The sequence below is a fragment of the Antechinus flavipes genome, chromosome 4 (genome assembly GCF_016432865.1).
Source record: "Antechinus flavipes isolate AdamAnt ecotype Samford, QLD, Australia chromosome 4, AdamAnt_v2, whole genome shotgun sequence".
Taxonomy (NCBI): Eukaryota; Metazoa; Chordata; class Mammalia; order Dasyuromorphia; family Dasyuridae; genus Antechinus; species Antechinus flavipes.
In genome coordinates this window covers 179,492,663-179,507,166 of record NC_067401.1, presented here as the reverse complement: position 1 = coordinate 179,507,166, position 14,504 = coordinate 179,492,663, and the positions used below count along the sequence as shown (strand labels likewise).

The 14,504-nt window shown below is 32.9% G+C and overlaps 1 protein-coding gene across 1 annotated transcript in view; it reads left to right on the top strand.

Annotated features, from left to right (window-relative positions):
- Nucleotides 1-14,504, top strand: part of TBCD (tubulin folding cofactor D) — a 430,774-nt gene that overhangs the window by 302,002 nt on the left and 114,268 nt on the right. The window contains 1 exon segment of the mRNA XM_051995656.1: nt 5,133-5,164. Coding sequence (XP_051851616.1) covers nt 5,133-5,164 — 32 coding nt within the window.

Sequence of the window (14,504 nt, the reverse complement as noted above, 5' to 3'; positions counted from 1 at the left end):
GGGTTAAGTGACTAGCCCAGGATCACATAGCTAGGACATGTTAAGTGTCTGAGGCCAAATTTGAACTCGGGTGCTCCTGAGTTCAAGGCTGGTGCTCTATCCACTGTTCCACCTAGCTGCCCCTTTAATTTATATTTATGCTGTTTATACTTAGAAATGTCCTTGTCTCCCTCACTAGAATATAAGATCCTTGTCTATAGAGATTACTTAATTTTTTTTATAATTGTATTCAAAGGGTTACAGTGCAGAGCACATAATTAGGAAATTACTTTCTTTTTTTTAATTATAGCTTTTTTTTTTTTTTTGACAAAACATATGCATGGGTAATTTTTCAACATTGTCCCTTGCACTCACTTCTGTTCCAATTTTTCCCTTCCTTCCCTTTATCCCTTCCCCTAGATGGCAGGCAGTCTCATATATGTTAAACATGTTAAAATACGTCTTAGATACAATATATGTGTGCAGATCCTTACAGTTCTCTTGTTGCACAAGAAAAATCGGATTCAAAAGGTAAAAATAACCTGGGAAGAAAGACAAAATTGCAAATAGTTTACATTCAGGAAATTACTTTCTTTATGGAGGTAGATAGTACATAAAGGAGAATGGAAAAGGTTGTACTTGTGCAACCATGATAAGAATAATGGGAAGGAGATTTGGTTCTGGGTAACAAAAGGTGAAAGCTCACTTTTCAGAACTCAGTGGCACAAGGGGCAGATTCCAAGATTCAGATTGGTGGATAGTGAAAATGTTAGTTTGATAGTTAACCATTTTATTTTATTTTACCATTATTATTTTGGATAGTTTATCATTTCATTATAATTTTAAATGAATTATAGTAAAAAAATAAACATCAAAACTACAATAGCAGGGGACTTCAATTTACCCTTTCTCAAACCTAGATAATCTAATAAAAAACAAACAAATGAAAGACCTGATAGAATTTTAGAGAAGTTATATATAATAGACTTCTGGAGAATTTTGAAGGGGAGCATTCTTATCTGTGTATGGTACCTTCACAAAAATTCACCACATATTAGAGGATAAAAATTTTACAGACAGATGCAGAAAATCAGAAATATTAAATGTAGTCTTTACTGGTGATTACATAATAAATTTTTTGTTTATTTGAGGACCTTTGAAGCAAACATAAAATATCGCAGGCTAAGTAGCTTAATTTCTAAAGAATAAATGGATCAAAGAATAAATCATAGAAGCAATCAATTCATTAAAAATAATGGAAAAAAAGAGAAAATTTACTGAAATTTCTTGGATGCAACCAAAACATTATTTGAAAAGAAATTTGTATTCCTAAACAGTTTCATTAGTAAAAGAACAGATCCAACAAACCAGTAGCAGAAGCTGTTCTCTAGCATGAGAGCCTTGCCCACACAGGCAAAGACTTCCTTAAGGAACAAAAGGACAAAACAACATAGATTTTAATGTAGGTAGGAAGTGAATTGGGTATGGTGTAACTCTAACTAGGTGTAACTAACAGGGCTTGTTGCTTGGGATTTACAAGCTAAGAATAGGGGATATCATATCCCTTAATTGAATAGGGCTTTTTGCTGGGCCTGGAAAGTTCTTCAGGTTATTTGTCCCCTCTAAAGTTAGGCTGGTCAGACAATGATATTGGGATTGCAATATAAGCAAAGTTGTTGTTTGTCCTTCATTCTAGAAAAGTACCTTGACATCAGGGAGGGGATATAGTGACTGCAAATGAGTTGGATTTAAATGGTGGTGGGTTATGTCAAGTTAATAGCCTCACTTTTTTCTTCAGTACCATCTGAACCCAGTGGCAAGATACAGATTAGGACAACTAGAAATGGCTCTGAAAGCAGTTTAAAAGACCTTAAAAAGGTCTCGTTTTTTAGCTAAAATTTTTAATATAGGTCACACTTTAATGATAAAAGGCTAAGTTAGGGGCAAGATAGAGGAAGTACAAAATAGAGCTGCTTTAGTTTTTTCTCTTACCCCAGAACAGGAAAAAAGAAGTTGAACAATTCATAAATATATTTCTTCTCCTTCCTTTCCCCAGTAAAACTTCAGAACCAGATGAATTTACAAGTGAATTCTACCAAATATCTAAAGAATAATTTATTTCAGTACTAATGTTTAGAAAAATATAAAAAGAAAGAATCCTACAAAATAGCTTCTTCATCACAAATATGGTGCTTCAATTTACCCTTTCTCAAACATAGATAATCTAATAAAAAACAAACAGAGAAGGGAAACTATAGACTAATATCCTTAATGAATACTGAAACAAAAATTTGCAGTGAAACATAGCAAGAAGATTAAAACAATATATCACAAAAATTATACACTATGAATATAATGGATTTATATTAGGAATTCAGAGTGGTTTGGTATTCAGAAAATTTTGAACCTAAGTGACTATATTAATAAGAAAAAGAAACTCCTATAAATCATATGATTATATTAATTGGAATCATTGTGTTTCCTCTTTGCCTATGTTGATGCTCCTAATTTCTTTAAATGAATAATAACAATGATAACAGATACCTTTGCTTTAATTTATCTCAATTACACATAATGTTGAGTCTTGGATTTAGAGAAATACCACTTAAAATTTTCAAGAAAATTCCATTTATTCCCATACATTCTAATCATTTTTAACAAAGGCTGAATGTTGTATTTGTCCAAAATATTTCCTCCAATCTGTTGATGATATGATGGTTTACTTAAACATTTATTTAATCACTTAAGAACTAGTAATAAATTTCTCTTCAAACAGTCTTAGAAAGAAAATCAGAATGAAAGAAATTATTTACTTCTCAAATGCAGCATACAGCAGAGATTATACTATAAAGCAGCAATAATCAAAACAATTTGTTTTTTCTTTATAATAATAGAGAAGTAAGTCAATAGCACAGCCTTGATAAATGAGATTTAGAAATAGTAACAATAAAACTCAGCATTTCATGAAGTAGAAGACAAATAGGAAAATAGCTTTTCATTTGATTAAAAAGTGCTAGGAAAACTAGAAAGCAATCTGGCAAAAATCAAACTTAAGATTGATACCTTAAACCATATTTTACAATATATTATACATGTGTTCATGACCTTATATTAGAAATCATTTTATTGAAAAAAATTAGAATAATTGCAGATTACAGCTGTGAGTAGGAAATATATTCTTAATTAAACAAAAGAGAGGCAGTTATGACAGATAAAATGAATAATTTTGGTCTTGAAACTGTAAAGCTTTTATATAGACACAATGCATCTAGGATAAGAAGAGAAGTGATCAAATGAGAAAAAATTTTGTATCAGATTTCTCTGATAAGAGTTTGGCATCTAAGATATATTAAAAATTAATAAATATATGTGAGACTAATAGTCATACCCAATAGGCAAAATGTCAAAGGATATGAAGATAAAGTTCTCAAAGGAAAAAATGCCAAGTATTCATAGCCACATGAAAGAATGCTCCAAATGGCTATTAAGAGCAATTCAAATCAAAACTATTCAGACGTTTCACATAATACCATCAGATTGACAAAAACAGTGACAAAAAAAAAATAGTCAATGTTGGAAGAGTTGGGAATACATTGTTGGTGGAGCTATAAAATAATAAAAAGATTTTAGAAAATAATTTGGAGTTATGTAAATAAAGTGACTAAAATATTCATAATCTTTGAACCGTAGGCTCCATTATTAGGCTTATACCTCAAGAAAGCCATGATTAAAAAGAAAGCCCCTCTTATACTTCAAAATTTTGTGATAGCAAAGAAATGAAAACTATGAACTAGGAGGTTAGAAAAAGCTATGGCACATAAATGTAAAAGGATATTCTTATACTGTATGAAGTGAAATAAGTGGTGAAGATACATGGAAATAAAGAGATACATGGAAATTCTATATGATCTGATATAGGGAAAGTACTCGGCCAAGAAAATAGTGTACACAGCATATGCAACAATGTAAATGGAAAGAAAAAAAATCCTAAGTGAATCTTAATAAATTACAAAGACTAGGACTCAAATGAAGAGATAGAGAAGAGACTTTCAGCTTATCCCTTATTGGAGGTGGGAGGACTATAGGTATATATTTTCAGATTTTTACTTTGTATTGATCAGTTTTTCTGGGTTTTTCTTTTCTAAGCAGTACTATTATTCATATGGAGTGACTTGGGTTAATTTTAATACTGAAAGAAACAGAAAAAAATCAATAGACTTTAAAAAAAAAAAAGAAAAGATGAAAGGGGTTATTTTAGAGAAACATGGAACAACTTCTATGAATTGATGCATAGTGAAATCATAGAACCAGGACAATAGTTATACAGTAACAACATTGTAATAAGTAAAACTTTTAAAGACTTAGAATCACATTAACAACTACACCTCTAGAAGAATTATTATGAAATGTGGTATCCATGTCCAAATAAAAATGGTAGACTCAGACTGTATATTATTGAGAAGACATTTCTGGGTGTGAGATAACATGGCTCTCTGGGATTTTTTGATGATTGAATTAAAAAAACCCAAAACAACTCCAACATAAAATGTTCATATTCTTTGGCCACATATCTTTTGGGACATAGTTCTTGATTTTATATATGTCGTATTTCCCTGTATATATTGGGTACCAGATCTTTACAAGAGATATTCAACGTAAAAAAATTTTTTAGAATTACTTTGTAAGTACATATGTTTATGCTTTGTATTGTTAACTGATTATGCTATTTGCATAATCTCCACTGCTATCTTCTCTTTTGTGTTGTGAAAATGACACTAGTTTCTAAAGGACTATGACAGTATAGTCTAAGTTTTTTCAGGTCCTATAAAATTGAAAATGCTTACATTGTGACAAGATTATTCACTAATAATCCTATAATCTTAATCCATAGAAACTCATTGAAAAACTTGTTGTTAGGTAAAGAATAATTTTGGCCACAGGAACTTAATGAAAGAATGTATGTATGTATGTTAAGGGAATGAATCAAATTTATGTTGATTGAAGTAATATCCATAGTGTAATGATAGATTTCAAAGAAATTATAGATTTTTGAATATTGCAGTAAATTGACTACTATTTCTGTAATGCCACTATAACCATCTATATGGCTTTTTGCTTTTGCCTTTATTTATTTCTTTCTTTTTGATTTTCAGAGGATTGGGAGGTGAACTAATGAGACAATCAGGTAGGTTTTAAATGTGTGGAAGACATACTTTTTTGGCTTGTCAGGGAAAACGAACTTTTTTGTCATCAAATAAAATACTATTATAATTGAATTGTATTTTTCCTTTATATTGAGTTTGTATAGTATTATGGTTTGCAGTACTAATTATACTGTCAGAATTGTTTTGCTGAACTTTTTTTTTCTTCTTTTGCAATCTTTGTTATAACAAAAGGCAAGCTGAACACTAGAGTAAAACTGGAGGAAGAATACATTGGGAAAAAAAAAAAATTGTTGTTAAAGCCAAAGGCAAAAATAAAAAACAAAACAAAACTATATTAAAGCCAAAAGCAAAACATTAAGGCAAGCCAACAATTTATAATAGATGTACTTACTTATGACTTTTGCTGGTAAAGCAATTCCTAACCCTCTTTAAATAGCCACTTTAAACTTTGTTCTCATTCTGAGAGACCAACTATGCTACTTGAATTCTGATCTTGGTTATTACTTTTTGAGAACCAGTATATTATTATTTTAAATTTTATTGTATATTAGTGAATGTAGAATTGAATCAAATCTCAGAAGCCAGTTAGTCTAAATCATATTTGAATAGGAAATCTCTGTATTCCTTCTCTGACATTCAAATTTCACTTGAGATTGAAACAATCGATAAAATCTTGAAATTTAGTCACAGAAGAAAAGCCTGAAAATAAAAACTGTATGCAACTGTTCAAACTAAGTGCTATTTTGACAAAGGCTAACAAAGTATGTTACCAACCAATCTTATTAAAAAAAAAAAGAAAGAAAAATAAGATTATAATAATAATCATGTTAATAATAATAACATTATCTATAGAGGGTTCACTATGTCCCAGGCATCATGCTTAATTAAGCACTTAATCATTAGTCTCTCATTTGATGCTCATAATGACTGTGAGAGGTAAGTGCTATTATAATTCCCATATACAGAAAAGGAGACAGGTAAACAAAGGTTTAGTGTTCATGTTTGAGGCTAGACTTGAACTCTGAGGATTTCTGATTATCGATTATATCGCCTAAGTTTTCCCCTGCTCCCCCCCAAGAGTGAATTTACTATAGAGAAGAAATGAAATTATATACCAGCTAAATTGAGAATTCAAAGGAAACAATTAATGTCAAAAAAAAATGTAGGATGATAAAGCTGAAAAAATAAGAAAATAAATTTTACTCTCTCTAAGAAAAAAAGAAATAATTCTTCCAAGTATTTATTAAGCTAATCTTTGCTAGGTATCTTGCTAAGGTGCTGAGGACATCAAAATAAAAATATGAAATAATAATATGTAACTATCACTGCTCGAAAAAGCTTACATTCTCTTGGAGACAACAACATAGTCTATCTGCCTGTCTGTCTGTCTGTCTATCTATATAGCTATTATTGGAGATTAATTGATTCAAAGGAATAAAGGCTTACACTGCTCACATTAATTAATGTATATATAAAATATTAATGCGAATGGCTCTAAAATCTGGAAGAACTAGGAAGGCTACCTGTAGAATTTGAATTGAATTTTGATTGAAACAAGACTGAGAGGCAGAGGTTGATGAGATTAGGATTAGGATTTTTGGTGGTCAGGGAATTAAATGAGGTTAGTGGCAGGTTTGGGGTTCAGGGAACCAAATGAAGAATTCCCCCTTAGGATTCAATCCAGGGTAGGAAGTTGTGGGAACCCCCTTTCTGGTGGCACAGAGGTCCTTTGTAAAGGAAATTACAAACCCGAACAGCTAGACTGATAAAAAGAAGTTTATTATTGGCATTTGGGAAGTCAGCCTTTGCTAAGCATGAATAGAAAGACTGAATTCCTTAGTGGCAAGATCTGACAGAAGTAAAGTTTCTAGTAGAGAAATCCTGACAGAGAGATATAAAGTCTTAGGTGAGAGAGCTAAGAGAAGGTAACACTGAAAGATAATATCATTTCAGCGGGCAGAGGGTTTCTTGGCATAGCATAGCATGGCATGTTAGGTCCTCTGCAAGGACTGAGCCCCAAGTTGGTTCATTTTATAAGCTTTGGCTGAAGATTGCTCTTGATGGGGGCTGGTCAGTGCAGCTTGAGCTGGAATTCAATAGAATAGAAATAGAATTTCTTTAAATAGGGTTGGAATTCTCCAGTTCTGGATTCAACTAGACCCATCTAGATAACAGAATGAAGCTATTTGTCCTCGGTCAGGGTCTTTAACAGAGGCTAGGATTCAAGGAGAATTTGTCCTTCAAGGAGTTTTAGATAGTTTTGGAATCCTTCTTGTCAAGGTCATAATAGAATGCATTCCAATCATGTGGGACAGCCTTTTCAAAGGCACAGAGAAGATAGATGGAGGGTTGTGTATGTGACCAAAAAAATAAAATGAAGCAAGGGAATAATATATAATAAGTCTGGAAAAGTAGCTTTGGAAAGTTAGCCAAGTTGTATGAGATTTTAAAATCCAAACAGTGATGTTTATATTTGATCCTAAAGGCAATAGTGATCCACAGTTTGAGAGACATAATTAGATGTATGCTTTAAGAAAATAACTGTGATATTTCTGTGTAGGGTATAGTTTTGGGGGAAAGTTTGAAGATGATCAATTAGGAAGCTATTGAAATATTCCAGATAAAAAATAATAAGCTCTTGAACTGGGATAGTGGCCATGTGAACCAATAAAAGGGAAGAGATGTGAGAAATATTGTGGAGGTAAATGTGTTAAAATTGGTCTTAGTTTGTGTATGTAAGATAAGAGAGTTGTACATAATGCTAAAGATGTTAACCTAGATGATTTGTGATAATAGTGTCCTCAGCAATAACAGAGAAGTTCAAAGAAGAGGTAAGTTTGTCATGGAAATAGAGATTGGGGATAGAGATAATATATTCTGTTTTGGAGATAATTGAGTTTGAAATGTAGAAAAAAGGAGAAAAGTTGGCTTATGGCAAATGTGCTGTATTTTCATAGTAGGGCACAGACCTCCCACGGAGATTTGGGGGATAAGAAATGTGAAATAGGCATAAGGAGACAAAAGAAGTTTGGAGAAATGGGACAAATTGCAAATTAATTGTTTTAGCCATATAGATTCAGTCCTTGCAGAAATTTAAAAAAAAAAAATCTTCACAAGGTGATTAAAACAATATGATTAGCAAAAATTTACTATGAAAAGTGATATGACTAAATTTTTAAAATTCATGATCTATAGATTAATTCAAAAGCACTATTACCTTGCCATGATCATGTCTAACTGCCCACTGTGGCAGGCCTGACTCAGTTCTGCTTGTGCAGAAGATTGCTGTTTGTGTTCAGCAGGAACCTGCTTCTGCTAGGTCTGGCTTTGCCCTCCTCTGCTGGGGGGAAAGACACAAAACAACACAAAAAGTTACAAAGCAACTCCTTTAGGTCAGTCAATGTGCAAACAATAATCATTTCTGCTAGGGATTGTTTTGCTCTTCTCAGGAGCACTTCCAGGGAAGTACTAACAAAATAATAGTTCACAATTTTTAAATTCTTAAATGAGATGTTCATGGGAGTGGAAATGGGCATATTTGTATATATTCCCAGTTCCACAAATGTCTCTAGGTTCTTGGGACAATTCAGCTTTGTCTTATTAAATGTATCTTCCCCCTAAAGTTTACATTAAAAAAATCATAAAATGGCAAAATGTTGGCTTGTCTTTTAAATTCTAGATTAAAACAAACAATAAAAAAACTCAAAGAGTTTGTTCAACACTGTTAAACAATCCTAAAATTCCATGAATCTCCTTTTTAAAATTTTTTCACTCTTAGGGAGTCTCTCATGCACCCTTCAGTGGTTTTCTATGCCATTTACAATTATAGGATTACAATTATAGTTGAATTAGTAATTCAGCTGGGTTGTCATTTTAAAAATATCATTCCAAACAGTTTACATAAAGCCAAACAGTTGACTTCCTACTAGCTAGGTGGAGACCACTTTTATTTGCCTCCCTTGAGATAATTAGGTGATTATGACCTTTTGCAATACTAAGGCATCCATTTTCAGCTGAGGCCTACCATCCCCAGTTCTTTTGAATTTATCCTTTTGTAAGAGGAAGAATATTATCTCTTTCCCTATCCCTCCCATTCAGTCCTCCTGCCTCCTCCTCCCTCAGCTTTGAAAACAGAGTTCAGAAGAGATCTAATAGAATTTGAAGGAGGCTTAAATTACCTGACTGGTAAATATAACATACCTAGAGGGCCCAAAACTGAGTTTATTTCAGCATACTCCTAATTATTGCCTTTTTAATGAGTGGACACAGACAGTTTACTGTCATCCCTCAAGAATGTCCCTATGGGAAAGGTGGATCATATTAAACTACCAAAGTCTCTAAAAGAATTACCAAAAGAACCCTGCCAGAAAGCATGAAAGCCAGGGTAGGTTCTTCATCTCCTCTGCTCATCTCCCACTTCAAGGAGCTTATTTCCTTTCAAAACTATGCCAGTTGTTCTCGGTTAGGCCTGACTCAGGTTAGTATCTGGGTAACTTGGGTTCAACATTTTGAACATTTATTTTCTGAGCCAATTGAGTCTTCAAGTACCTTTTAAAGAAAAACTAGCCTACCTTTCTTAAAGGAAGATGAGAAGTTAGGATAATGCTTCAACCACAACATGCATAATGCCCTTTAAATAAGTGGTAAACTCAATCAGTGTCTTATTTTGTGCTGTATTCCAGGGTATACAAGCATAAATACATAAAACAGTCCATGCTTTCTTGGGATTTATGTTTGTAACTTGGCCTTCCTTCTGTGATATAGATTTATGCATGAACTCCTTGTGATTCTGCACCTAAAAATATAGTTACAAAATGGTTCTTGTCATGTCCCAACTTCATGAGAACTCTCTAATAGTAGAGCTTCTGGACATAATAGTTGACCTTCTAGACATGTGCCAGAAAAGATCCCTCTTTCTTGGTTGGTTCTCTTATACCACAAACAAAGGGACACTATGCAACATAAGCACAGATTTGATCACGGGTGTTTAGGCAAAATAATGTAAAATTATTTGACAGATTTATTCTTTACCAAATAAATTTATGAAAAATACAAAGAGAAGTAAAGCTGGGATCAGAAAGGGCCTGCTCATTGTATATACTATATTGCCTCAGAGATATAATCTAATACTAGAATTGTGTAGAGGGCTGAAACTCTGAAAAGGTATACTTGAATCTGAGACAGCAGAACACTTAAGGCTAATTACCTATTTGCTGTGAAATAATGGTTCTGTATACATATTTAGATGAGATGGTGATGTGATGGCTCTCTTCACCATTGGTGCTTGCTGAATGTGTGATGGTGAGGTAATTGTAGGCAAGGATTGGAGGGCTGAGGGAGAGAGGTTAGAGTTGCTCTGCTACAGGAAGAGCAGGAGAGACTTCAGGCTCCAGACTTTGGAGTCCAGGATTCATCTTTGGCAAGCCGGCTTGCCTGCCTCCTTCACTGCTCCCCCTAAAGACCAAGGACTTTGATTCTGACCCTGATCAATCCTGAGGCCCTCCAGAGAGCTAGCCCCAACATTATAGAATTGTATAATTTTATATACAGAACTAAACTTGACATTGTTTAATATATTATATTTCAATTTCTGTTGATATTGATTTTGAGGGGTAGCTAGATGGCGCAGTGGATAGAGCACCAGCCTTGAAGTGAGGAGGACCTGAGTTCAAATCTGATCTCAGACAGTTAAGATTTATTATCTGTGTGATCCTGGGCAAGTCACTTAATCCCAGTTGTCTCAACCAAAAAAAAAAACAAAAACAAAAACAAAGAAAGAAATTGATTTTGAAATACATTTTGAATGCCAGAACTACAAAAATGTCAATTTTTTAGTATCCATAGCCAAATTATTGAGAATATTAAATTGTCCTGATTTCATCAGTGTTCTTCAATGGTGACCTGGAGCTCCCCTGGGCTGTTGCAGTTGTGGTTTAGCTAAATTTTTTGTGTATTTGACAGCTGTTAATATATGTTAACATATGGATGATTAAAATTGGCAATTCCAATAGCTAGTGAACTTTTGGTTAGTATCATTTAATATTTTTGTACCACTTGGCTTATTATTCTTCCCTAGACATTATTTTTGCCCTTTAGACTAAAGCTGCACAGATGTTATTTATATGTAATTAGTGATTGATTTTAACATATGAGTTTCTGTGATTCAAGATTAGTAATGAGAGTTATAGTTCAGCCATGGGGTGAGATGAAATGTGCTTTCTCTAACTTCTCATCTCTGTTCTGAAAATAGTGACTAATTTGGAGATGGGATGGAAGAATAAGTGTTGTTATTGTTGTTTGGTCATTTGTCAAATGTATCCAACTCTTTGTGACCCCATTTGGGTTATTTCATTTTTTTGTTTTGTTTGCAAAGATATTAGAGTAGTTTGCCATTTCCTTCTCGGACTCATTTTACAGATAAACTGTAACAAAGAGAGGTAAGTGATTTATTTAGGATCATACAGCTAGTAAGTTTCTGAGATCATATTTGAATGGAAAATGAGTCTTTCTGACTAGCCCAATCCATTGTGCCACTTAGTTGCTTTTGTTTTTTCTTTAATAAAATGAGTATGGCAGTGTATTTTGTTATCATATACACTTTCTTGAAATGGAAATTTATCACTATATTATTATATATTATATTATATATTATGCATATTAAATATTTTTGTTAATTGTTTTTATTTAATTATTATTTATTAATATATATTATTATATATTATATCATATATTTTGCTGTATAGGACAATAGCCTTATTTCCCCTTTTTTCTATTACTTTTTTCCTTTTTTTATATTTGTTTTTAATAAAAATGTAATTTTTAAAAGTACTAGCAAAAAAAAGTGTGGCATTTATCAATAAAATTATGTGTTCCATCTTTCAAGGTGGAAGGATTACTGCCTTTGTTAAGGAAAGAATTAATTTTCTACTTCTGTCTTTCAAGTGCATTGGTCATAAAGATGTAGGTGAGGCCTTTAAAGATCATCTGGTATTGTCCCCTCATTTTACAGAGGTGGAAATTGAGAATGGGACAGGTCACTTCTCATAGTAAAAAATACTGAACTTAAAATCATGAAAGATCTGGGTTCAAGTTCCAATTTGCATATTTAGTAATTGTAGGATTCAGGAAATCTTACTAAACTGCAATTTCTTCATATTTAAAATGAGGTGGCAAAACTTTTGGGATACTTCCCAGCCCTCACTTGTGTTCCTAAGAACCACAATAAACCTCAGATTCCTTATCTTCAAAATGGGGTAATAATAATTTGCCTTATCAGCCTCTTAATTGTCTTCTGAGGAAAATAATCTGAAAACCTTATAGTGAAATAAGTGCATTTATAATAATAACTTGCCCAGTATCATAACAAACAGTGAATAGTAGAACCCAGATTCAAATTCACTTTTCCTCATTCTTCTTAGTGCTCTATTTTTTTGATTTAGTGCTTTTTCTACTGTATCAACAAAAGGTAATTCATAATTTGACTATAAAACAAGTCATCATTGTGCTGGATCTCAAGACAAAGCTTTTCTAAAGGTTGATATTTAACTCTTACCTTTCACAGCAAATCACCATCTCCTTTTCCTTCAACTTTTATTGCTTCCCGAGATGTATCAAAAGGTACAAAGGAGATTCTCATATATTCTATAAAGAGAATATTAATTAGTTACACTAATTAACAATATCAGGTCTCTGGCATAAATTCAATGAAACCATCCTTCTCTGAAGTAACTTCCTTCTATGTCTTTCTAGACTGTATGTCCCTTCTGTTTAGATAGGAGAAAATTAGGAGCTTTCTGTTATGAAAATCTTCAAAGCAATTACTTAACACTAGCTACCGTCACCTTAAGTGGCTAAACTAGGATCATTGCTGAGCTTTGCTGGCCTGTGACTATCATCTTGATCTGGCCTCACTCCCCATCTCCTGGTCATTCAGTGTAATTACTGTTAAGTAATCAGCTAGTGTAAGAACTGCCAAAGATGATAATTTCTTTTATCTTTGGCAGTTCTTTATACCAGAGAATAACTGAGAAACCTAATAAGCCTGTCAACATGCTTACTGATAACTAGGTGTCATAGTGGCTAAAGTACTGATTCTTAATGTCTGTACAATCTGAGTTCTTTTAACCTCAGAGATTTACTAGCTGTGTGATACTGGCAAATCATTTAACCTGCCTCTGACTCCATTTCTTCAACTGTAAAGCAGGTTCATAATAATACCTACCTTCCAGTGACATAGTAAGGATCAAATGAGATAATATTTGTAAAGCATTTAACTTAATGCTTGGAGGATAGTAGGCATTTAATAAATGCCTGTTCCCTCCCCTTGTTTCCTTCTCTTATTTCTCTGAAAGCATATCCCAAATAAGTATTACAAATTTTCTTCCCCATTCACTAATCATTTATAGGCAAATTAATTTTTTTTAATTTTATTTTATTTAGTAATAACTTTGTATTGACAGAATCCATGCCAGGATAATTTTTACACGACATTATCCCTTGCAATCACTTATGTTTCGTTTTTTCCCCTCCCTCCCTCCTCCCCCCCCCCCCAAGATGGCAAGCAGTCCTATATATGTTAAATATGTTGCAGTATATCCTAGATACAATACATAGCAAATTAATTTTCTAATAGTTTCCTGGTGTGAATTATATTGAGACACTTAAGAGGTTGATTCTCTCTGTGCACATAGTAATTAACTTGTACTTATAGAAACTAAGTTCCTGCCTTATCACAAAATAAGAATACTGTTTGGGACAGAAAACTTTTTTGAACAATTCCAAGTGCAATTAACACCTACTATAATAGTAAGCAAGGATAACAAACTTTTATATAGTTAAGCTTGCTAGTAAGTAACTTTGGGTTAAAGAAATCATCTATTTAGAGAGGCACATTAATTTTTCTATATCATTCCACAATTGCAACAAGAATAATAACATTCTTCTCTTCAAGTAACCTGAATCTTTGGAAAACTCTAAAGCCTGTGGGTTCCCTGATAACAAATTCAGATTTGAATTACATCCCTAAGTTTATTATCTGGAATCTTCCCTGGACTAAGTCAGACTCTCAGGACAACTGGGAGGTTCCTCCACAAATTCTGAAGTATTTTTGTAATCTCCTCTATGGCTGGTTTAAATGTATGGTAGGTGTGCTTACCCCTTGAGCTTATTTTTATCATGATTCAAACGCCAGAAAAAAATCCAGGAGTTGGTTTCAGACTTGGTTGCCCAGCAGACATATTTAAATTTTGGGGTAATTTGTGATAGTAAAATGATATAGAAGAAACTGATTTGTGCTTTTGAGATGTTGGGAAGATTCTACCTATAGCAGAAGATTAGAACTAGATTAAAATTTAATTGGGA